Source organism: Anopheles darlingi, chromosome 3, assembly GCF_943734745.1.
Source record: "Anopheles darlingi chromosome 3, idAnoDarlMG_H_01, whole genome shotgun sequence".
NCBI lineage: Eukaryota > Metazoa > Arthropoda > Insecta > Diptera > Culicidae > Anopheles > Anopheles darlingi.
The window spans coordinates 28,130,071-28,152,674 of record NC_064875.1 but is presented as its reverse complement, the minus strand read 5'-3'; the positions used below and the strand labels follow the sequence as shown (position 1 = coordinate 28,152,674).

General features: G+C 48.8%; 7 protein-coding genes across 11 annotated transcripts; 3 read left to right on the top strand and 4 right to left on the bottom strand.

Annotated features, from left to right (window-relative positions):
• Positions 1–20: 20 nt before the first annotated feature.
• LOC125956409 (protein argonaute-2) lies at positions 21–4,543 on the top strand. 4 transcript variants are annotated; one of them, XM_049688240.1, is made up of 7 exons: positions 21–186; positions 767–1,156; positions 1,265–1,832; positions 1,915–2,020; positions 2,097–3,278; positions 3,366–4,117; positions 4,214–4,543. In XM_049688240.1, the coding sequence occupies exons 1-7, from the start codon at positions 159–161 to the stop codon at positions 4,305–4,307; spliced, it is 3,120 nt and encodes a 1,039-aa protein (XP_049544197.1). In that variant the 5' UTR covers positions 21–158; the 3' UTR covers positions 4,308–4,543. The 4 variants fall into 4 exon arrangements, with proteins under 4 accessions (XP_049544197.1, XP_049544196.1, XP_049544194.1 ...); XM_049688239.1 differs by having other exon boundaries at positions 1,205–1,832; XM_049688237.1 differs by having other exon boundaries at positions 22–186; positions 767–943; positions 992–1,832.
• A 404-nt stretch (positions 4,544–4,947) lies between these two features.
• On the top strand, positions 4,948–7,087 carry LOC125953686 (mini-chromosome maintenance complex-binding protein). Its single transcript, XM_049683394.1, has 3 exons — positions 4,948–6,309; positions 6,392–6,635; positions 6,705–7,087. The coding sequence occupies exons 1-3, from the start codon at positions 5,072–5,074 to the stop codon at positions 7,080–7,082; spliced, it is 1,860 nt and encodes a 619-aa protein (XP_049539351.1). The 5' UTR covers positions 4,948–5,071; the 3' UTR covers positions 7,083–7,087.
• An 84-nt stretch (positions 7,088–7,171) lies between these two features.
• Positions 7,172–8,511, bottom strand: LOC125953687 (elongin-C). 2 transcript variants are annotated; one of them, XM_049683395.1, is made up of 3 exons: positions 8,365–8,511; positions 7,906–8,193; positions 7,175–7,623 (listed from the first exon to the last, which is right to left on the bottom strand). In XM_049683395.1, the coding sequence occupies exons 2-3, from the start codon at positions 8,109–8,111 to the stop codon at positions 7,482–7,484; spliced, it is 348 nt and encodes a 115-aa protein (XP_049539352.1). In that variant the 5' UTR covers positions 8,112–8,193; positions 8,365–8,511; the 3' UTR covers positions 7,175–7,481. The 2 variants fall into 2 exon arrangements, with proteins under 2 accessions (XP_049539353.1, XP_049539352.1); XM_049683396.1 differs by lacking the exon at positions 8,365–8,511 and having other exon boundaries at positions 7,172–7,623; positions 7,906–8,118.
• A 296-nt stretch (positions 8,512–8,807) lies between these two features.
• Positions 8,808–13,569, top strand: LOC125958089 (zinc finger protein 3 homolog). Its single transcript, XM_049691212.1, has 7 exons — positions 8,808–9,074; positions 9,151–9,561; positions 9,639–10,325; positions 11,666–12,377; positions 12,463–12,743; positions 12,824–13,219; positions 13,294–13,569. Exons 1-7 carry the CDS (start codon positions 9,072–9,074, stop codon positions 13,420–13,422), a joined length of 2,619 nt encoding a protein of 872 aa, XP_049547169.1. The 5' UTR covers positions 8,808–9,071; the 3' UTR covers positions 13,423–13,569.
• On the bottom strand, positions 10,343–11,519 carry LOC125958091 (transmembrane protein 60). Its single transcript, XM_049691214.1, has one exon. The coding sequence runs from the start codon at positions 11,063–11,065 to the stop codon at positions 10,640–10,642; it is 426 nt and encodes a 141-aa protein (XP_049547171.1). The 5' UTR covers positions 11,066–11,519; the 3' UTR covers positions 10,343–10,639.
• On the bottom strand, positions 13,494–15,944 carry LOC125958090 (SET domain-containing protein SmydA-8-like). Its single transcript, XM_049691213.1, has 6 exons — positions 15,696–15,944; positions 15,483–15,620; positions 15,298–15,420; positions 14,694–14,884; positions 13,851–14,626; positions 13,494–13,780 (listed from the first exon to the last, which is right to left on the bottom strand). The coding sequence occupies exons 1-6, from the start codon at positions 15,729–15,731 to the stop codon at positions 13,518–13,520; spliced, it is 1,527 nt and encodes a 508-aa protein (XP_049547170.1). The 5' UTR covers positions 15,732–15,944; the 3' UTR covers positions 13,494–13,517.
• A 410-nt stretch (positions 15,945–16,354) lies between these two features.
• Positions 16,355–21,074, bottom strand: LOC125958312 (septin-2). Its single transcript, XM_049691580.1, has 4 exons — positions 20,834–21,074; positions 18,361–18,621; positions 17,475–18,275; positions 16,355–17,385 (listed from the first exon to the last, which is right to left on the bottom strand). Exons 1-4 carry the CDS (start codon positions 20,861–20,863, stop codon positions 17,218–17,220), a joined length of 1,260 nt encoding a protein of 419 aa, XP_049547537.1. The 5' UTR covers positions 20,864–21,074; the 3' UTR covers positions 16,355–17,217.
• Between the last annotated feature and the right edge of the window lie 1,530 nt (positions 21,075–22,604).

Below are 22,604 nucleotides of genomic sequence, written 5' to 3'. Positions count from 1 at the left end.
CAGATAGAACCCATGGAAAAAAACATTTCCGAGAAAAAATTTCAGACAGCGATCTGAGCCACTTTTCAATCGTACTTTTTCACGCATTTTCGCAGTTTGAGAACTGGAAAAACAGTCCGAGCAGTTAATTAGCAGCTGGGAAATAGTGTCGTTTAATCATGGGACGCAAAAAGCCGAAGAAGACTGGTAAGTAAATCGAACGGATGATGGCAAACACGGGTCCGTACACGTCCCTTGTTGGAAATGTACCTGTGTGAATGTGTGTATTATTCAGCCTGTGAACAGAGTTTCGAAACCTTGTTGAACAAATAATGTTATCTTCCAATTTCGCTGCCCAAATGATTGTGGTATCAGTTGTCGATGGATGGAAGAGTTGCTTAACCTAGATTGTCCGCCCCGGGGCCGGATCTAGAAGCCATATCTTTTTTATCCGTTTTGTATCGCCCACTGCGTCACGCATTTTTATTAGTAGCTGGAATTAGTAAAAACGCAATTAACATGTTTTGGCTAACATGGCCCCGATGAGTGGATGAAGGTAATACAAAAAAAACTAACTTTCTGCACTACACCCCGAAGATGCATTATTGCATCATTCTTCGATATTGCATTATTGCATCATTCTCTGATGCCGTGTTGAAGAATATTTTCATATGTGTTTTGTTTTAATTTTTTTGAGAAATGTGTCCATTGCTATGCAAGCATTATCGCTCGAAACTGATCAATGGCATTTGATCAATCGAATAAGAAACAAAATATTTATTTTTAGCGGATGATGATTCAGCCCAAGCTGGATCGTCCTCACAGCCACAACAACCGCAACAGCAACAGCAGCAACCGCAACAACAACAACAGCAGCAACCGCAACAAAAGCAACCGCTGCAACAGCAGAAAGGAGGTCCACCCGGACAACAGCATAAGGGACCACCAGGTCAGCAGAAAGGAGGTCCACCCGGACAACAGCATAAGGGACCACCAGGTCAGCAGAAAGGAGGACCTCCAGGTCAGCAGCAGCAGGGACAGCAACAGCAACAAGTTCCGCCAGCTGCCTGGAACCAGGGCCAACAGCAGCAAGGACAGCGTCCGCCACAACAGCAGCAAGGTCCGCCAGGTGGTTGGAACCAGGGACAGCAGCCTCAACAGCAGCAAGGTCCGCCAGGTGGTTGGAACCAGGGACAGCAGCCTCAACAGCAGCAAGGTCCGCCAGGTGGTTGGAACCAGGGCCAACAGCAACAACGGCAGCCACAACAGCAGCAAGGTCCGCCAGGTGGTTGGAACCAGGGACAGCAGCAGCAGCAACAACAGCAGCAGCAACAACAACATCCCCATGGTTCTGGGCAGGGTGGTGGCGCACACGTACGTACATCGTCCGTGGCCTCAACCAAATCCTCCTCATCCGGCGATGGAAGCCTTCCTTCGGTGGCGGAAGATCTCAGCCGAATGCAGGTTGAGAAGCAGAAGGTACGCCGGACCGATCTCCGCCCCGTACTATTCCGCAAAGGTGCCCATGGCAAGATGGGAAACGCGATGACGGTGGAGGCCAATTTCTTCCGGCTGCTGTTGGACAAATTGGTCGGAACGGCCTACCATTATGACATCTCAATCGAGCCGGATAGGCCGAAAAAGTTTTACCGCCCGATATTTGCGCAGTTCTGCCAGGAAACGTTCCCCAACGTACGGTTCGCTTACGATGGCCAGAAGAGTGCTTACGCGGCACACCAGGTGACCGATACCAAATCAACCATAACGTATCATCCGAATGATGGTGGCAAACCGAAAGAGTTCACCGTGACGCTTAAGATAGCAGCCACGGTGGATTTGAGTTCGTTGAAAACGTAAGCTCCCGAAGCTTGAAGCGTCTATGAGCGTATGTTCCGTGTGCTAATTCGTCTCTATGTCTCTTCCTTTTCACGCTAGGTATATGACTTCGAACTTGCAAAGCTTGGCCAAGCCAATGAGTGCCATCCAGTGCCTGGATGTGGTGTTGCGCTGTGCCTACGAAAATAATCCCAACTTTGTCCGTGTATGTAATCGAGTTCGCTAGACTTAGCTACTGACGTTCTTTACATGAGCCTCATCTACTATCGGTTCTATTTCAGTTTAAACGAAGCGTTTACGCCGTCCCAAAGCAGAACGAGCGTATCGATCTCACCAAGGGTCACGAGCTGTGGTTTGGTCTTTTCCAATCGGCCATTCTTGGATCGAAACCCTTCCTGAACGTCGATGTATCGCACAAGGCCTTCCCTTCCGGTGGGCCACTGGTGGGCATTTTTGCGAGCTTCAATCGTGGTAATCTGCCGCCGGAAGGACGTTCCTTCGATACCTGGCTGTTAGCGGAACTGCAAAGCTACGTGCGGGGCATGGATATCGTATACCGCAGCCCGACCGGCACACAAAAGCGTATGCGCTGTAATGGATTGCGCGATCCGGCCAACAAACAGCAGTTTACGCTCGACGATGGGAGCAAAATGACAGTGGAGCAGTACTTTCAGCGAAAGCTGAACTACAGACTAAAGTACCCTTCACTTCCGGTAGTACACGTTGGCAGCACCATCCGGAGCGTGTACCTGCCGGCGGAACTGTGTGAGGTACCGTTCGGTCAGGCGCTGAACAAAACCCACCCAGACGAGTGTACGGCTGGTATTATCCGATATTCTGCCACCAGTACAGATGTGAGGAAAAAGAAAATTATGACTCTGACCGACGGTATACAGTACAATCGATCACCGACCCTGATTGACTTTGGCATCGGCGTAGGACGGGAATTCGAGAAGCTACCGGCACGGATTATCAATCCACCCCTTATCACCTACGCCAGCAACGATACTGTGCGTCCATCGCGGGGAACGTGGCGTGCCGAGGGTAAGAAGTTCCTCCAGCCAAGCTCGTCCTTCACCCAAAAGCCGCTCCGTTGGCGTATTTTGAATTTGGATGGCTACACCAACGAGAACGATGTGGCCGAGTTCGGCAATTCGTTGTCCCGGCACGCGCAGCAATGCGATGTGCAACTGGAACCGTTCAGCATGAAGGAAACGTACGTGCTCGTGCGCAACGTGCGGGACTGTTTGCGCGATCTGGGTAACCTGCTGACGGACATCAAGAAGCAACAGCCAGCGATTACCATTGTGATCCTGCCGTCGAGGGGCGAGGTATACTCGCAAGTGAAGCAAAAGGCCGAGCTTGCTAGCGAGCGGATCGGGTTGTTGACGCAGTGCATTAAAGGCATGACGATCCAGCGCAAGCGTGGTGATCTCAGCACGATCAACAACATCATGTTGAAGGTAACGACATCATCTGTTTAGGGTCGTCCGTTTGTTCATCAGTTTTGTTTCTTATTTTTTACTTTCGATCGACGATTTTACTTTCAGATCAACACGAAAACGAATGGAACGAACCACAAGCTGGCCATTGGCTCGCAACCACCGCTGGCTCGTGGTAAGGTGATGTACATCGGTGCGGACGTTACGCATCCGACCAGTGACGATGTGCCGAGTGTTGTCGGTGTTACGGCCCTCTACGATCTCGAAGGGTTCCGGTACAATTGCAGTGTTCGTCTGCAGGGTGCCCGCGACGAAATGATTCGCGATCTCGAGAACATCGTGTACCGGCAGGTACAGTTGTACCGGGAGTACAACAAGGCGCTCCCCGAACGCATCATGTACTACCGGGACGGTGTGTCCGATGGGCAGTTTTCGGAAATCCTAACCATCGAAATGCAGGCTATTCACGCGGCGATCGGTCGCATTGGGCAGTCATATAAACCGGCGGTCACTTTTATCGTCGTGCAGAAGCGCCACCATACGCGCTTCTTCCCGGTGGCCGGCGGCCCAACGGAGGGAAAGAATGCGAACGTTCCGCCCGGTACGATCGTGGACCGGGAGATCACGGCACCGGATCGGTTCGAGTTCTACCTTGTCAGCCATGCTGCCGTGCAGGGTGTGGCCAAGCCGACCAAGTACGTAGTGCTGTACGATGATTCCAACTGCAACCCGGACGAGCTGCAGGCAATGACCTATAATCTATGTCATATGTTTGCACGTTGCAATCGGGCGGTGTCTTACCCCGCCCCGACGTACTATGCCCATCATGCGGCATTCCGTGGTCGGGTCTACATCAAAAAGTGAGTATGCGCCCGGGTATGCCTTAATATTTGATCGTGGAGAGGGACCTTGCATCTTATCTGTATTTTCTCATGTGCTCTTTCTCTTCTTTTCAGCCGTAAAATCAACATGAATGATTTGGAGCGAGCTTATCGCGATATCCAGATTTCATCCGATGTTAACGACAGGAACCCCATGTTCTTTGTCTAACTTGTAATTTCTTCACCATTTTTTTCTTCTACTAACTGTGCAGCAATCCAAATTATAGTGTAAATATTGTTGCACCACATATTCTTACCGTATTATGCTTAAACTAAAACAAAAGACAGCAAAAAATGTTTAAAAAATGTGCTAGGCACAGCGGCGGTGGGCTGTGGCATTTGTAAAAAAAGCACAAACCAAAAAAATGAAAGCTGTTTGCAATAAAGGTAAAAAGGAAAGACAAACACTTGTGTTTTCGCTCAGATTGTTTCAACTCTGACCCCTCCTAGTTGGGTGTTGGTTCTCGGCATCTGATAAAACAAGAATTGTTGCTAAAGGTAAATTTATGTAGTCGGGTGTAGATGTATGTAGTCGGGTGTAGGTGTATGTAGATTTTTGATAAATCCTCTGAGTAAGAAGTAGGAAGTAGTAGGAGTAGGAAGAAAGAACTGAAAATAGGTTAAAATCTCTAATCAAAATCCAAGTTGAGCATCGATTTGTTTTATCCAGTTCGTCTCAGCTGCACAAAAACTAAACTTAATCCAGGCTTACTGAAAAATTTGAAAATCAGTTCGCAGTCGGCCGACAGCCTCGAGTACTCAACAACACAGCATCAACGCCGGTTGAACCCCAGTTCCCCCCAGCAAAACCGGTTCAGTTTTGGCGCAAAACTTCTTCGGCGCGTGTTGTGCTCCTTTGTCCTTGTCCTTAATTAAGCACCTAAAATTGAAAGGTCCTTTCGTTGCATTAACTTTAAAGTGTAGAAATACGAAATGGAACCGGTGGCAACCTGGACACCCGAGTATTTCGTCGAGAACGAATCGAATTGCTTGAAGCAGCTCACGGCGGAAGATGACACCGTTTGGCGCTCGATCCCGCTGCTGAACTGCATGGCCCCACAACACCTGGTCGATGGGCAGCTGGTGCGATTCCGGGGGATGGTACAGGACATGCAGGACCCGGAGTGTTACCTCAAGCGCTACGGCGTGCGGTGTAAGACGAGCGAATCCATCGTCCGTCACCAGAATGGCCAGTACCGGGACATGCTCGTGTATAACGCGGCCACGGAACGCGTCGATAATGCGAACGGCGGGGAAGACAAAACTTTCGGTGAGCGGCGATCCATGTTCGTCGTTACGATACCGGGTCAGAACCGGTGGGCAATCGAGCACGAGAAACAGAACAATACGACGGCTGGTGGTGGTGCAACAGAGGAAGGATCCGACGAAGATCCGACGCCGATACCGGGTCGTGTTAAACGGGGGCACGACGATGACGAAGAGATGGACACCGATGCACCGGCGGATGTGCGTGAGAAAGAAACCAAGAAACCGGCCACTGAATCGAAATCCGCGGCGACTGAAACACAGTCTTGCACAGCTGCACCTGTGGCGTTGTCCGCGGACTACCTGCTCAACTCCCCGATCAGCGACCGTCCCGGGAAGGCGTGTTTGGTGAAGCTATACAGTGACATCGAGAACTGGACGCTCAATACCGTGATCGAGGCGGTCGGTTTTCTATCGGTTAACCCGGCTTTGGACGGTGCCGGCGATGTGGCGGATATGGATGCGTTCGAGGACGAAATGTCCGAGCACCAAGCCACACATCCGCCACCATCGCTTATCCCTCGCTTACATGCGATCTCCGTCCGTAAACTGACCCACACCAATCCGCTGTTGCTGGATAGCCGCACACCATCATCCAACGGATCACCGGACGATAGCGCTGCCAACGCGGCGATCGTAAAGGAACTGCACAATCTGCTCACCCAGTGTCTGTTTGGCGATCGTGTTGCGGCCGACTATCTGCTCTGTCATCTCGTATCATCGGTTTATCTTCGCTATGAGGTAGAATCACGCGGTCAGTTCTGTTTGAATCTGAGCAACATCCCGGGACAGGTGCTTCCGGTTTATACGGAATCGCTGTACCAGTTGCTCGAGATGCTGCTTCCGGCGAGCCACTACTTTCCGATGACACTCGAGAACATGAACACGGTTCAGTTCGCTCCAAGGTAATCCCTTCGCGCTGATCCATTGCAAGCTATTTATATTTCGTGATCATGACTAACTCATTCTACCGGCCGTCATTGACAGGAAGGATTACACGACGAACAAACTAACGAGTGGCTTGCTACAGCTGGCCCCTCACACGCATCTGGTGCTGGACGAGACTCGGCTGCAACCGGGAAAGCTAGAAGCGGCTGGCGTCGAGGCGGTCCGTCACGTGGCGCATCTCATCAACGATCAGCAGCTGAAGTATGATTTCAAGTTCTACCAGCTCGAGTTCAATGCGGACGTTCCGGTGCTGGTGCTGAGTGAGGGACGCAGTATGCTACCGGTAAGTCTTCGGTCGCATTACTCGGACCCGATCCCTTTTCGAACTCGAATCTTTTTCTTCTTCGTACAGAGCAATTGCCAGGTACCGATCATGCCGGATCTGGATGCGATCGAGCTGATCGATGAAACGATCAAAGCAGGTCGGCACTATATCGCACCGAAGCTGGACGCGGTGAGACGCTTTCTGACGACCGCCAGGATACGATCGTTTGACATGAAGACTCTCGATCCGACGGTTGTCGAGGAGGATTTTGTGGAAATGCGCGTTGGTAGTAGCGGGGAGGTTTCAATGAATGATCTGCACACTCTGTTCGTGCTGGCACGATTGGTTGGGCTCAGCAGTGGGCATCCCTCGCTAACGCGCGACCATTGGGAGCGTGCGAAGAAGCTGGAACAGGAACGTCGCAATCGGCTGCAAATGTTTGCCAAACCTACTGTCGAACCGTAACACACGCTCGTGTACGGTAGTTGGTTTGGAGAATTAATTTTAATATTTACAATACATTTCCACACTCGCCGGTTTGTTTTTATACCAAGTTTTCACCCTAGTTTATTTGTCACGGAGCAACGGTATGGAACTAACCAACAAAGTGACGCTGAAAAGGTTCGGTTTTGCGGAAGAACATCCTTGCAGGAAGGAAGTGTAGTTGCGGGAAGGATGAAGCGCTAAATTTGAAGTCGCTAGTCTCAGATATCTTTTATCAATGAGGGGCAGGGCACGTGAATTGTGTTCCTGTTGAACAGTCTGATCTCTACGTCTTGTAGAAGGAGTAGTAGTAGTAGTAGTAGTAGGCTTACAAAGGAGGGAAACAAATTAAATGTGTGCACCAGCCGAGTTTAGTGGCACCTAGCAATCGAGGAAGTTGGCTGCCATCAGCAGCTCGAGGGCAATTTCCGGTGCGATGGGAAATTCGGGTATCTCGGTCGAGCTGTTCGTGTACCGGACCTTGTACGTGAAGTACATGCACACTTTCTCGAGGACGTGCGAGCTGAAAAATTTAAGTGAAACGAAATGCGGTTAACAATCTAGTGACCACAGGATTCACGGTGACATCACACAGGCTGCTATCGCGCCGCTTGGCGCAGCTGTCATTGAAAGGATCAAAGTTCGTTCCAGCGGTTCGGTAATCCCCAAACAGTGACGACCTCCGTCCATTATCAGTGACTGCTACGCTACTCGGCACGGAGGCGATGCGGATGCGATTCGAATCGTGGCTGTTCTGGATTATATAAGGCAAATCAGGGTGCAATATCGCTCCGGCAGTACTTACGGTATTTCTCGGAAGTTCACTTCGTTGGCTTCATTCTCCGCAAACTGACCCGGTCCAGAGAGCATTGCCTTGATCGTACCGGAGGTAAGCGCGTGTTCGCGTTTTACGATGAACTCATGCCCATCGGAAGAGATCAGCTTCACGTACATGGCATCGGGGCCCTCGCAGCCTCCATATGCCCTTTCAGAGCTCGTACGGTCCTCCATCGATAGCAGTCAGTTCTATTCCGGTACGTCCAAAGTGCTTGGCGTGGCGCCGATGGGGGGGAGTCGAGGCCACAAATTAAGGCTGGAAGCGAATGGAGCAGAACATTAGGAACGCTTCGCTGGCAAGACTATAAAAAGCGATTCGGTGGCCACAGACGTCGTTGTTTGCCGGATGATGACTTTACAGTTTCTTCCCGTGCTTACACACGGGGTGGTACTCTTGACAACCGGCACGAGAGGCGGCGAGCCTTACCAAACGGTGACGATCCGCAGCTCAATCGCAGCAGTCCCTCGAAGATTGTGGGGGGCTAAATCGCGTTTTCTATTGTTTTGTGACTCCGCGATATTTGCACAAAAGCGGCACTCGGCGTTTTAAGTAAGAAGAAGAATTAAAAGAAGACACAAAAAAAAAACATTCGTTTGACAGCCGTCGAGGGGCTTTCCAATGACGTTTGGTTTTCCGGCAAGCATCTCAAGCAGCCCTGCCAACAAAACCTCTAAATAGAGAGGGTTATTTAGGGTCCAATTTTGAGTGTGTAAGAGGGAGGAAGGACGAAAAATTTGTCTAAGGAGAGAGGGAGACAGCAATAACTGACAGCAGACAGCAAATGCTGTCTGTTGGTAGAATTCTCTCGTCGTAACGTACTTTGCAAGACCCCTCGGCACTCACGTCGTTCTCAAAAAACAAAAAAACTCAAACCAAAACAAAAACTAAAGTTAACTTCTTCTGAATTATTAAGCAAATTATACGAACATTAAACTATTTAAGAGTCCATCTGATCCGCTTTGTGGTGTTCGTATTGTGTCGTCTTATGGAACGGTGTTTCCCGTACGGCAGTAGGTTAGATTTTGGCTTCGATTTGTCGTCATATTTGCCAGCATCTACAGATTGGATTGAATAAACTGGAGTACAACAAATTCATGTGAAATTAGCCGCAAAAGAAACTGGCTGGCTTCAAAATGGTAAGCAGATATGATCTGATTGTAGCCGAAGCGGTTTAATTGACTTCCGGATTTGGATTGCGTTCCACCTTTCCAGAGACACGACGATCCGGTTTCGGCCGAGCTGGAACAGCCGGAACAACCGTTTCACTTCCCATACTGTTACATCTGCAACACGCCCGACTTACAGACCGAAACGGGCAACCTCTGCATGCTGTTCCAAGCGGAACAAAATGGATATTCGGCGTCGAAGACGCTGACCGAAATTCTGCAGATCGACGTCACACCGGAGCTGTGCCATTCGCAGCTCATCTGCATCAACTGCAACCTGCTCTGCGTCGAGTATCAACAGTTGCTGGAACGGGTGGAGACCATAAGAATCCAGATGACGGTGGCCTATAATCAAACCGTCATGAAACTGGCGGGTCTTACGGAGAAAGTCCTGAAGGACACACCCGTTACCGATGAGAACCTGGAGCAGGCACTGCAAAGCTTCGAAAAAGGATTTGTAAGCCATTTCTATTTCCGGTCCGAGTGTGAATGTCGTGAAAATTGATTTATTTTCTCTTCCTTGCCACCATCCAGATGTCGATCGATGAAGTATTCCAAATGGAAGGTCTCGTTGCTGATTCCATCATCGAAGATCCGTCTTCGGAACACATTGAAGGTGTGCTGCCCAAGCTAACGCTTGATTGGCATGCGGCCACTACGGACCAACCCATCGATTCGTCCATTCTGTTAAGTTCAGCTACAATGGCCGATGAGCAACCGCAGCTCGATGAACAACCGCCGCAAGCTATCGATCCAGAGCCGGAGCAAACCCTTACCACCGATCAAAACGTTGTTTCGTCACATTTGGGGCCGGATGAAGCGACCCTAATAGCACCGGACACCGGGGCTCCTGCTGACTGTGATATTAGCAACGACGATAAACTCCATTCGCTGATTGCGGATAGAATCGTTGAAGTGAAGGCAGATGATGGTACGGTTATGTATTGTGTCTACGAGAATGTAATAGAATCGTACAGTGACCAAGAAGAAGCCCCACCGGAAGTGATGATGGACGGCAATGACGGTGTTGATGCTGTGACTAACGATGACGATGATGATGCGGTTGAATACGATGAAGTGATAGTAGAGAGTTCAGAACCTGCTGTGACGGAACATACGCCCGGGGTGCCACCACCAACGTCGTCCTTTTTAGATGAAATTCAAGAGCAACCGGCATCAACCGGAAACAACGAGACAAACGAACTTGCCATCACGCAACCGGTAAGTTTACTGCGGGAATTATTCGTAGTTTTGGTGTTTATTAGGTTTTTAGCTTACGGGTATAATATTATAGTTAGATTTTCCTATAAGCTAACATGTGGGCTCTTGCCTACAATTCATGCTGCAAGCTCCTTTTCGCTATCAGCTATAAAGCAGCGAGTACGTTTGTTAGCTATTCACTTAACGGTTTCGTACGGGTATCCGCCATCCATAGGAGCGATACCGCGTATCCTCGCATAGTTTACGATGAGCACTTGCCATCATCACTCATCTGCGCTCGGTTCAAACTCGCAAACGCGAAGTTTCAAATACCCTCAGGAAGAGACGGCAGCCGACTGGCGGTTACTGCGGTTCGAACCGATGGGGCGCGCTTTTGGCTGTAAATGGGTCCCGACGAATGCGATCAGCATCAGGAGCAGCATCCAGATCGGTATCATCATCGCGTACATCGGTATCCATTTGTACTCGAGCTTCAGGCAGATGCCAATCTGGGACAGTATTTTCAGCAGAATCCCGAACCCGTAATACTTATAGTGCTGCAGCAGAACGAGCCGGTTTGCGTGCTGTCTCTGTACGATCTCAATCACGGCCCAGGTAATCAGTATGGCATCGTACAGCCACAGCGGGATGAAGACGAGAAACCAATTCCAGTAGATGCGGTTCTCCAGTCGAAAGCATAGCACCGCTAGAAACACTCCCAGGATGAACCAAGTGAACAGTGCCCGTTGTACGAAGCCCATTTTCCTAATGTTCGTCGAAAATTAGGAATGTTTTGTTGAATCGCAGGACGAGTTCGGTGACTCCGAGGTTTGCGGTAAACTACTTTTTCTTCCGCTACGATTTATCCCAGTACGGCTATTGAATCCTGCTTTTTGTACTCTCTGGGGTTGCTCGAAAGTAGGTTTATTGCTTAGCGAGCTTCCTTTTTAGCCAAAGGACAAGAAAAAGGTAGAATCCTTTTTCGTGGTTTCACTCTAGTCTTTTGTGGATTCGTAGTTGCAGTTTTTCACGCTTTACACGACCGGAAAGGCGTTCTTTCCTATCGGCAACAACGACGGAAGTTGCAAACGACTTGAGTTTGTTCTTATCGCGCCGGGAATCGAATTTAATACCCAAATTTAATGGAAATCTTCCGTTTTTTGTGATTTCTGAGCCTAAACCAAAACAACGAAGAAGAAAGCACGCGCCAAAAAAGAAGAATGACCGTAAAACGATAATACCGATAAAAACGATAATCTCGAGTTTGTCGGAAATTTTGAATTTCAACGTTGAACATATCATCGAGTTCGGGTGTCCTTCGTGAATTTAATCATTCATTCTCGCTTCGTTTCGTTTTGCAGCTCTTTTTTAAGGTGGAAGACCTGTACTACTGTACGGCCTGCAGCACGCAGGGCAAGATGAAAGGGGACCACGTGAAGGGCATCGCCCATCACCTGAAGGTGGAACACGGCGAGAAGATACTCGTGTGCGAACGGTGCGATGAGGTGTTCCGAAGCCGGTCGACCTACAACAAGCACATGGATCAGCATATGGCCGACGACTGTGGAGGGGATTTCAGCTGTGATATCTGCGCCACCAAGTTCTACTCTGTGCGAGCGTTACGCATCCATCACAAAAACCACGTACCGGCCTCCAAGCTGTGGTCCTGCGATCTCTGCGACAAGAAGTACGTCACGAAGAGCCTCCTGGAGGTGCACATGAACACGCACACGGGGGAGCGACCGTACCAGTGCACCGTTTGCTCCAAGGATTTCTCCTCCAAGTACGTGCTGGCAGTGCACATGAAGACCCACAGCGAACGTGAACGCAACTTTGTCTGCACGGTGTGTAATGCTTCGTTCTTCAAGCGCAACAATCTGATGCAGCACGAGCGTATCCATCTCGGTTTGAAGGAGTACATGTGTCGCGATTGCGGCAAACAGTTCCTATCGCAGCATAATCTCAATGTGCACCGTATCATCCATGCTGGCCATAAACCATTCTCCTGTCGGACGTGCGGTAAAGCGTTCGCCCGGAAAGCCGAATTGATCGATCATGAGCGGATACACACGGGTACGGGCACCCTTTACACCAATGCCTCTAGGCGACAATCCTCGAGTATTCATGCTTTCCCTTTTCATTCTATGCCCATTTGCAGGTGAGAAACCGTTCGCCTGCGATATCTGTGATGCCCGTTTTGCACAGCGGTCAAACCTGCACTCGCACCGGAGGGTTACGCATATGAATGATAAGCGGTTCAAGTGTGAGATATGCGGTGCTTGCTTCAAGCGACGCCGATTGCTGGTGTATCACGAGCGATCGATGCACACTGGCGAGCGGCCGTACAAGTGCGATCAGTGCAAAGCTACCTTCGCGTATCCGGAGCACTTCCAGAAGCACAAACGCATCCATAACGGCACAAAACCATTCTCCTGCGAGGTAGGTTATTCGAAGTCTCTACCCTCTGTATATCCTACTGCCACTCATAAAGCTCATCGGTTTCCTCTTGCTCGCTCCAGGTCTGTAACAAATCGTTCAACACCCGGGACAACCGAAATGCGCACCGGTACGTGCACAGTGACAAGAAACCGTTCGAGTGCGTCACTTGCGGTGCCGGGTTCATGCGCAAGTCGCACTTGTACGGACATATGCAAAAGTTCGGTCACCTAAACGATACCATCATCGTCAACCAACCACACATCAAGCCAAACGATACGCTGGACTTTACCCACGAATCCATCACCTTCGCAACCGCCGATGCACCTGCAGGTGAAGATACGGGTGAACCCACGGAACCGGGAGCGGCGGTGGACAGCGGCAGCGAAAGTGTGGCCGGCCAACACTCGCGGCAAATCATCATCGAAGGGGAAGAGGAGACGGAAGAAACAATCGATGACATCATCGAAACGGATGAGGTAAAGTTCCGGGTCCCTGCGGCAGATTAGGACACCCATAACACGCATGGTCATTTTCTTGCATTCATCCACAGTACTACATCGAGCAGGAGGACGATGAAGTGGAAGGTATACTCGAGGATACAAGCAACAGTACTTCGGTTCCCATCGCTGATCTACAAATGGTGCAAAGCGGCATTGACGATGACAGTGCCATCGAGTAGAAGGTTTACCGTTTTCATTTGCGCCAATAGTTCGTGTAATGGCGCTTTTGTAAATAAAGTTAACAGTAAGGTTCCACTTTTTACACGGACCGGGTTCATTCTCTTTCACATCCAGCCAACAGTCTTCCGAGAGTTTCCGCGTTCATCTTCGCCTGGGCACAGATTTGACTCTCCAGCAGTACCGACGGTTCGTGGGTTAACATTCGGGCACACTCGTTCGCGTTGAGTAGCGATTCTTGGAGTAGCGGTACGGCCGCCGGTGCACTTGAACGGCTGTTCGATTCCATGCTACGTCGTCCGAGTTCGGCGAGGGCTGCATGCAGCTCGAAACGGGTCACACCAAACGCACGGCTTTCAGCTGCAACAAGTGAAGGGGGGATAATCATAACTCGATCGTAACAAGACTTCTCCCTTGAGTCACACATTACCTGGGCAGAGTTTCTCGAACAGAGCGATCAGTTCCTGGCAAGCTTTAATCTTGTTCGTCAGCTTACCGTACGGTAGCTTCCGGATATGTTCGGGCCGTCCACTTCCACCGATCGCCTGTGATAGTGCCATCTTCGCCTCGACCATGTACTGATGGTTCGGGGTAAGCCACTTGGCGTAATGGCGCAGATACTTCACGCAATGATCCTCACGTTGCTTCTGCATCGCTTGAATGTCGATCCGGGCACGTTCGAGAATTTGCGCAACGGCCGTACCGGGTTGTTTCGCATGGCAGCGTCCACAAACCCAGTCGTCGTCACTACCACCTTCAGACCCCTGGACGGACATATCGCATGGTAGTAGATATCCCTTGCACATCTGAGACGACTGATCGCTATTGCGGAAACCGGAACAGCGTAGCGCACTGAAGAATGTGCCAAACTCGGTCGGATCGAGACAACGATCGCACGCACAATCGAACAGTTTCGTTTGCAACAAATGGGCTTGCCGATGGGCCGTCGTCCAGAGCACATCGGTGTAGGAGATGCTGAGCCGTGTACCTTCTGCGATAGCGACCGGTGCCCACAGGATGATCTCGCCCTGATCTGAAAAGCTTTTCGCAAGATTAGGCCGGCACGAGTGTTCCAGCATCGAGGCGACACTGTAGATGGCAACGGATGCCGGTTCCGTCAGCGGTACCTCGTGACCGTTCACCTGAATGATACCGATCGCCTGCAGAATATCATCCTCCTGCCAGCGGTTGTCGCATTTGAAGAACCTAAACGCGAATTTCGAGAAAAGCAATTAGATTGTGGGGTAAGTCGGGCGGATAGATACCATTGTACCTCGGGATGAGTTGCGCTACTCCTCGCCGATCGGTACGCCACTGCTCCGAACCGCGCCGTTCTTCGTCGTGGGACTGCAAACGCATCAGTGCCTTCCATCTGGCCGGATCGCTTTCGGCCAGTAACAGGCACCGAAGTGGCAGCAAGCATTGGTACAGAGGATGAGGAACGTAGAAGTGTTGAATCGAGACCTGTAAGATGATGAGAAATGAACGCATGTGTCAGCAATAATTATAACTAAACTCGCCTTTTGGTGTTAATAAGTGTTTTTACAACTAAGTAGATTGTTTAAAAAATATTTGCAATCATTTCAACAGGTAGTCAACACATTTGCTCCTACTTCTACTCTTTTTAGTAACTCCTCAAAACGTGTTTTTTCAGTTTCCTTTTATTTTGAAAGGCTTGGCTAAACATTATCACGATAATGATCACGAGTTTTCTCATTTCAATATGTAATGTTGATTTTTGTCTACAATATTGCTATAACATTTAACCATATAAAATTAATTCAATCGAAAATAAAATTATGATCCTTCTCGAAATACGCTCAAACCACAAACAGTTAGAATGTAGCGGATGTAGCACTCTAATAGCGAATACGTACCTTACTTCCTCGTGCCACGGTTAGCTCACATTCCGCCCGGTGACCCCGTTGATCCTGGCACGACCGCTTACAAACCGGCCATCCACATCGCTCGCACTCGAGGTACTTATTTTCCTCCAAAGGCTTCAAAAGGGCTCACAGGTGATTATAACGGAAACGAACACGGAACTGCTTAATATCTTTACCTTGAAACACCCAACACACGTGGGTCCAACGATCTGCGCGGGACCGTGCACCAACGGGGATTCCTTGATAACGATTTCACCTTCCTGAATGTCCCGGGTTGCTACTAGCACTCGTCCGAGCTTTTCATCCGAACAGATCTATCGGCAGAGTACGATGGAAACGAATTAATCTGGAGTAGATAAGTGACCGATCGGTAGCGGTAGATTCCTTACCTTCACTAGACATTCACCAATCACGAAACTGTACATGGTGCGGAAGTTATGAGGTTCGGCATCACACGGTAGATCCTCGCTCCTCGGTTAGCTAATCTTATTGCTTGCTTTCCTCGATGCCGTTCAAATCGGGAAACAGTGAACGATTGAATCGACCCTTCGATGAACTATTCAATCTATTTTTAAGCCCTTATGTGAATACAATGTTGTACATAGTTGCAGTAGCTCTGTCGCATAAAATAACCCATCGATAGCACAGCTTCAGTACGCTAGTCCAGTGGCTATTAAGAAATCCGAACAGAAATTGATAGAAATGGCCCGCTAATGCAGGAACATTGTTTAAACACGTGGTGAAACATCCCAAAGGTTACTTGGTCACCCAGAAGCATTGGACGGAAGTACAGAATGTTGGGAACAGTTCGACAATAGCCCAACTTAGGTTACTAGTTTAGAGAAATGCAACCTTTACTGCAATTTTCATTTGTGAAATTAAGTGAGAAAGTCTTACTATTTGAATTACAATCAGTGACTTGCCGTACACGGCATGACCATGATGGATGGATGGATAGATAGATAGAGAGACAATGTTAATCAGGTTCTCATGCGACATTCTTTCATATAAAAGTAGCTCTAATAAATGAAAAAACGCAAAGTAGTTTCTTGCATGTTTTTTGTATTCTCCTGCCTTTTATAATCAAGTATAGTAGTACTTACTTCGGTATAGGTACATATTAAATATATAGATTGACGCATGCACTACCCATTTTTAAAAAGCGTCGGTAAATAAAATCTTTGTCCCAGCTCAGCGTGTAGCAACATTTTGCCCGCGATTGCTTCCGTCAAATTTCGTCCGTTGCCGATGTAATGTGTTTTGTGGACATTTTTGTCATTTTTATCGCGGCACTAACATTTTACTCGGTAGTTGTAAACGTGGAAAAATCAGGAGAAGAAATACAGTGCGCTTGCTTGCAAGCGTGCTTTCTTCAAAAGATAATTTTAAAATTCTAAAGCATCATCTGGATGCTTCCCGTTCATACCGTTCTATGGGAATGAAGGCTATGCTGCGAAAGGTGTGATCAATTTCACTACGTCCAACTCCCTTTATCCGGGAATGCGTGAATACGCCTGGAAATGTGTGGTGCTGTGGATTGAATTTCAAAGCGTTTCGTTCGTTTCTCTTGTTCGGTATTGGTCGAAAGTGGATCGGTTAGCTTATCTACTTATTTGGATCAAGTATAGGAACGGTGCCTTTCCCCAAGGCAAAATACCATTCGTAGAGAGATGGTTTAGAGCGCTAAGTGTGCTACACGCGCACTGCAATTGCACGCGCAATTCGATCGTATGCAGGTACAACCGAAATAAAGAGGGATGTTGTGCCAGCAGTTTAGCCAAAATGAGATTAATATGGAATACATAGTAAAGAAATCGCATAGTATACAGGGAAGCGGCAGCGGCAATCACGTCGGACAGACGCAGGATAGCAGCTGGGATGGAACTTCCCTGTCCCAGAGGTTTATCCGTTTCATTTCTTTTTGCTTTTGCCGAGCGTCAGCGTGTGGTGTGAGGCCGCCATCTGTGACTTGCGACGGTTAAACTCGACGAACTCCTCCTCGAGCTTTTTGCGCGATTCCTCCAGCTTGCGCTTCTCCTCGGCATGATCTTTCTTCAGCTTGTCGAATTTGGCGTGGAGCTGCAAATGAAACATAAAGAAAAAGGGGGAAAGAGGACAGATTATTAATAGGTCACCTTATCACCACCACCGGCATCGCAAACACGAACCTCCTTTTCGCTCTCCTTCAGCTCGGCTTCCTTCTCCTTGACGCGCACGACGAACATTTGGCGCACCTCGTCCTCCTTGGCCTGCAGCTCCGCCAGATGGTTGCTGCGCTTCGCCTCGAATGTTTGCTGGAACGAGACCGGCTTGTTGTCGCTATCGACATCGGTGAAGCCCATCTCTTCCAGTCGCTTCTGGCGGTACAGCTCGTAGTGGCGCGTATGAGTCTTCTCGCGCATATCCTCCATGTTGGTACGGATCAGCATCTCGCGCAGCTTCACAAAGTCGCAGTGCGCCTCGTTCTCCACCTGCACCGTACCCCACGGGTACTGGCGAGCCCGTACGACCTTGTTGCCGACGCGCACCAGATCCGTACTGCCGACCACCGCGAACGGGATGTGCGAGTTCATCATGGTGTTGCTTTCCGCCACCGACTCGTCATCGGTCGGGAACTGATAAATATGCACACCGTTCGCCCGCAGCTCGTCATTGATTTTGGCCTTAAACTTTGACAGCTCCGTCTTCGAGATCGTGTCCGCCTTCGCGATTATCGGGATGATGTTCACCTTCGAGTCGAGCATCTTCATGCAGACGAGATCGAGCGATTTCAGCCCGTGGCCAGTCGGGCAGATAAAGTACAGGCAGACATGCGTACGGGTATCGTGATAGGTCGAGAGCGATCGCTTGATCTTCAGCTCCTCCTGCAGAAACGCTTCGTACTGCTGGTCGATATAGTCGACCACCGCCTTGAACGAGTCATCCTTGTTGATCTGATCACCGTAGCCCACCGTATCGCAGATGGTCAGCTATAGAAACGAAATGGGGATGTCGTATCAAACGGGATCGTTTAGGGGAGGGAATCTGGCAGCCTTTGCCGATGCCGCTACTTACCTTCAACCGGACCATACTCTCCTGCAGCTCGTACGTATGCGCCTTCAGCTTAACACTCGGGAGCGTGTGCGGGCTCGGTTGCGATTCAAAGTTCGTATTGAACAGTGAGTCCATCAGTGTCGACTTGCCGAGCCCGGTCTCGCCGATGCACATGATGTTAAACAGGAAACCATTCTGGACGCTCTTGCTGACCAGCTGATCCGGCAGGCTGTCGAACCCGACATGCCCCGATTGCTTCAGCGTGCGAGTTAGATCGTTGTTCTGTGAGCAAGGAGAAGAAAAAAAACGAAATGTTTGTTTTTGTTGATTAATCGAGATTTAAAAGGATCGCAACGCGTCCCAACACAGCGATCGATGAACTCGATTCTCCATTCGAACTGTGTCGCGAGAGCGAGAGTTGCATAAATGCGAAGCCACGCGAAGCATTTCGCGGCGCCTCTTATGTTACGTTGTGTGGTTCACGCACCGATACCTTCCGTATCGTGTCCAATCGCGAGCGAGCACGGCGAGCGATGGCCGTGATAGACGCTGGTGATAAAGAGCCGCATCTCGATGGGAGCATTGCTTCATTTCCTTTGTCCACAAGCGCCCCCGCTATCAAGACGATTCGTGCTACTAGCCTCGAGAGCAAAGTGGTAGTGAAACCGGCGTCAGTCAAGAAATGAAAATTAATGAACGTTTAACGGAATCCATATTTCACCCACGGTCCCCAGGACAATCAGGTCGAGCCGGAGATTGATGCAAACGCAACATACACGCGAAATACCGGCGCTGAATGCGACACAAGCAAAGCTTTAAGTACCACTAGCATTGCTTCGCTCACGTAATCGCCGTGATCGGTTATGCTGGTTGAAATGATCACCTACGGTACGGCATGATCTGAATTAATCCAACAGTTTTAACGAGGAAGGAGGATCTCGTCCTAAAACCAAACTCATAGCAGGCGTTTCCAATGAATTGAGATATTTTCTATAAAACCATGGCTGGCTTTGCGATCATCGAGGCTTGGGCATTTTAACAAAAAAAGAAGCCATGTTTAGCATAAGCTTCCGCGATGTGTCTTTCTTGCAGACCAACAGCAGCAACAGTTGCAAAGCAAGTGAGTTTACGGCAAAACGTGCCATAAAGTCAAATTGCGAATGGTCGTAATCCACCGGATGCCAGGTGAGTTTGGTTGAACCATCACAAACCCACCCAATCGAGGTCGATTTTTGTAACGTTGATGCAACAATGGAACTGGTCTTCCGGCATACCTATGAGCACACACATCCAATTCGTTGATCAACATGAACATTTCCTTTTGGGGATTCAGGCCATTCGATTTCCATCAAACACCACTTTCTCGTCAATCACTGACGGTTCCGTGGCATGACAAACGGTGCCAACACCGTTCTCGTCAATAACGCCCTTCTGGGTCTGGCATAGGGTGAAAGTGTACAGCCCAAAAGCAGAACAAAAGCACCCGGAGACCTTGTTTCCATTCTGGGGACACTTTCTACGGACTCAATTTGAGTGGGGGATTTTAGCGTGGGTGAAACGCGGTGTCTTCCTTATTTTTCGTTAGCATTGTAATGGAAGGAATGCCGACAAAAGCAACTCAGGCTAAGATTGTTCTATAGATTAAAGTTTCAATTTTAAAATAAAGCTGCGATCTGCATCATCTCGAACGAGGTAAATTAGTAGGAAGCAAAGCGCCCAGCGATTCCCACCGATCTGTTGCAGCGAATTGTTTATGCTGCCGCATGATCATCGATATACACGGGGAGGGGGATTGTCTCGATACGGAAATCGAAAATCGGATCGTTCCGTGCGCTGGTAGGAATTGGAAAGTGCGAAACGAATCAAATTCATCAACGAGGGTTCGTTGTACACTCTCAATCCCTAACCGAGTGCTACCTGATCCCCATTATACCCCAATATGCCAATAACTGGCATACTAAGTTGATGAAGAGAACACATTCGTTCCACCAAAAAACTAATGTTTAGCGGCAACGAAAGATGATCTCTGCTTTAAATCATGCTCTCGGAGCAGCAGCCGGCATCGCATAAACAAAGCATGCGCTTCGACCAGGGCAACGAAGAGCTACATCATCGTATGGCCACAAGCTGCTGCATTCCCGAATAAAGTCAGTCTTTGTGTTCGATGGGCCTGGCATCTGGGATGCAATCTCGGTGCATCGTTCTGCTCCGGTTACGCCTCTGTAGGTGTGAGGAATGGACGAAACGGAGGGGAAAGAAGAATGCGGAGACAACCTTCTCGCTGTTGTAGGGTGCACACCAAACGATTTATGGATTTATGTGGCAAACCGAAAGCACGTACGAATCGAGGCCACATTCTTCTCGACACGAATCATCGACACTTGGCGTTGGGGCGACGCCTTCCGAGGAGGTATCCACCGAGGGTTCTTGGGCGACACTTTTCCTTACACAATTTAACACTGGCATCGCACAAATCCCGGTAAATTTACGATACCTTTAACACAGCAACATCCGCGGCCGCCATCGTGAGTCACTTTCAATTCTTTGCCAGCGATTCCAGCGGGTACGGAGATCGGTACACGGTGTTCCGGTGGACGGTAGAGGCGGATGTGTTCACTTGGTTAGCTTCCAGAGCACTAACTAACTAAGTTTTTACTAGTTTAGTAACTCCAGTAAACTATCGCGGACACGGAATTTCACTCGCAAAGGCGGAGGGGATCAAGTCGCGTCGCCGAAGGGTTGTAGCCGATTTTACCCTTCGATTCTTTTATGAAAATTTTGCCCGCTAGTTTTGGCCACGGAAAAACCACAGACATTCCACCGTGCCTACTGTTTTTGGTGAGTTTGGACTGCTCGAGGTGAGTTGGGACTGCTCGACCATTCGAGCGGTTGGACGATCTGCTCGCATGCAACATCGCATGCATTCATTTCACCATTTTTATCACCATCTGTCCATCCCAGGGGGTTGGGGAGGAGGTGGAGCTGCAGCAAGATCCCCAAAAAGGTCCAGGAAAAACGAAAAAGGATTCTCAACCTTTTCACCATACTTTGACCGTCCTGGGAGGACGCATGGTCGGGTCATAGATCAACCATTTCCCGGCTCAGGTGGCCGCTCCATTACGCTGCCATTGATAGCGAATAAGCACATCCCTTTTTTCGGCCATAGTCCGACTAACCGATGCCAGGATAGACACGATCGATCAGCGCTTGATCGTCCGCCTGTCGGCTGATCTTCAATTGGCAAGGACGATCTCAAGAAAGAACAGCATCTGCCATGTCCTGGTCCATCATGTCCAGGTCCAGGTGTTTATCAAGGAAAAGAGGGAAATGAGATTTCTTCAAGAATCAGTTTATTGCTCGCTGCATGGCCGTTGCTCGCTTTCGGGAGACCCCTAGCTCTATTGCCGGATTGATCTGCGCATCGATTCCTTTGCTCCATTCGTCTATACCGCCTCCTCTTTCCGAGAGATCGTGCAGTGCAGTGCAGGACTTCCTTGAGCAGTCAATGACAATACTTTCGGAGCCACATCGCGTTCGGGATAGCGACCCGTGATGGGATAGGGACTCCGGGAGTTTGGACATCCATCGACATGCTATCACATGTTTAAACTTCCCTATACCATACCATGTACCATTTTATGCATATTTGCACTCAGGTAATTATACTACTCGACCAATTATCACAAAATATCAATAAATATAAGAATTATATTAATGCATAATTAAAGTTTCCTTTTGATACAGCATTTTAATTTTTTGTTTTCCGTTAGTAAAAGTTAAATAAGGTCAAGTGAGGCAATCATTATGAGACACTCTATTTTTGGTTTTTTGGCTCCCCACAATTTTTATTTTATTTTAAAAATTTCAATTACATACCTCTTCTTAGGATAAAAGAAGAAGTTTCTATGATACGAATTATTTTTGGGGCGATAAGGGGGGGGCTATCACTATGAACGGAGTATAGATGCTTTTAAAGACGATACATTGGGAAGGTAATCGATTCATTACAGAACGCATTGTTTAGTCCATTTTATTTCATTCCTCTTTTGCCAGAGATTTTTTGCTAGGAAGAAACTGACCGAAGCTAATTGATGTCGCATGCGCGATAGTCGTTAGCCACTCGGTCAAATGACGAATTTAGGAGATCATTACCCATGGTTTTATTGTTTAGTTTCCAAAAAAGTACAAACCAAATTAAATACGGCATTAAAAACTATTTTGAAAACCATTCAACAACGATGAAGTCGTCACCAAGACTCCAGTTT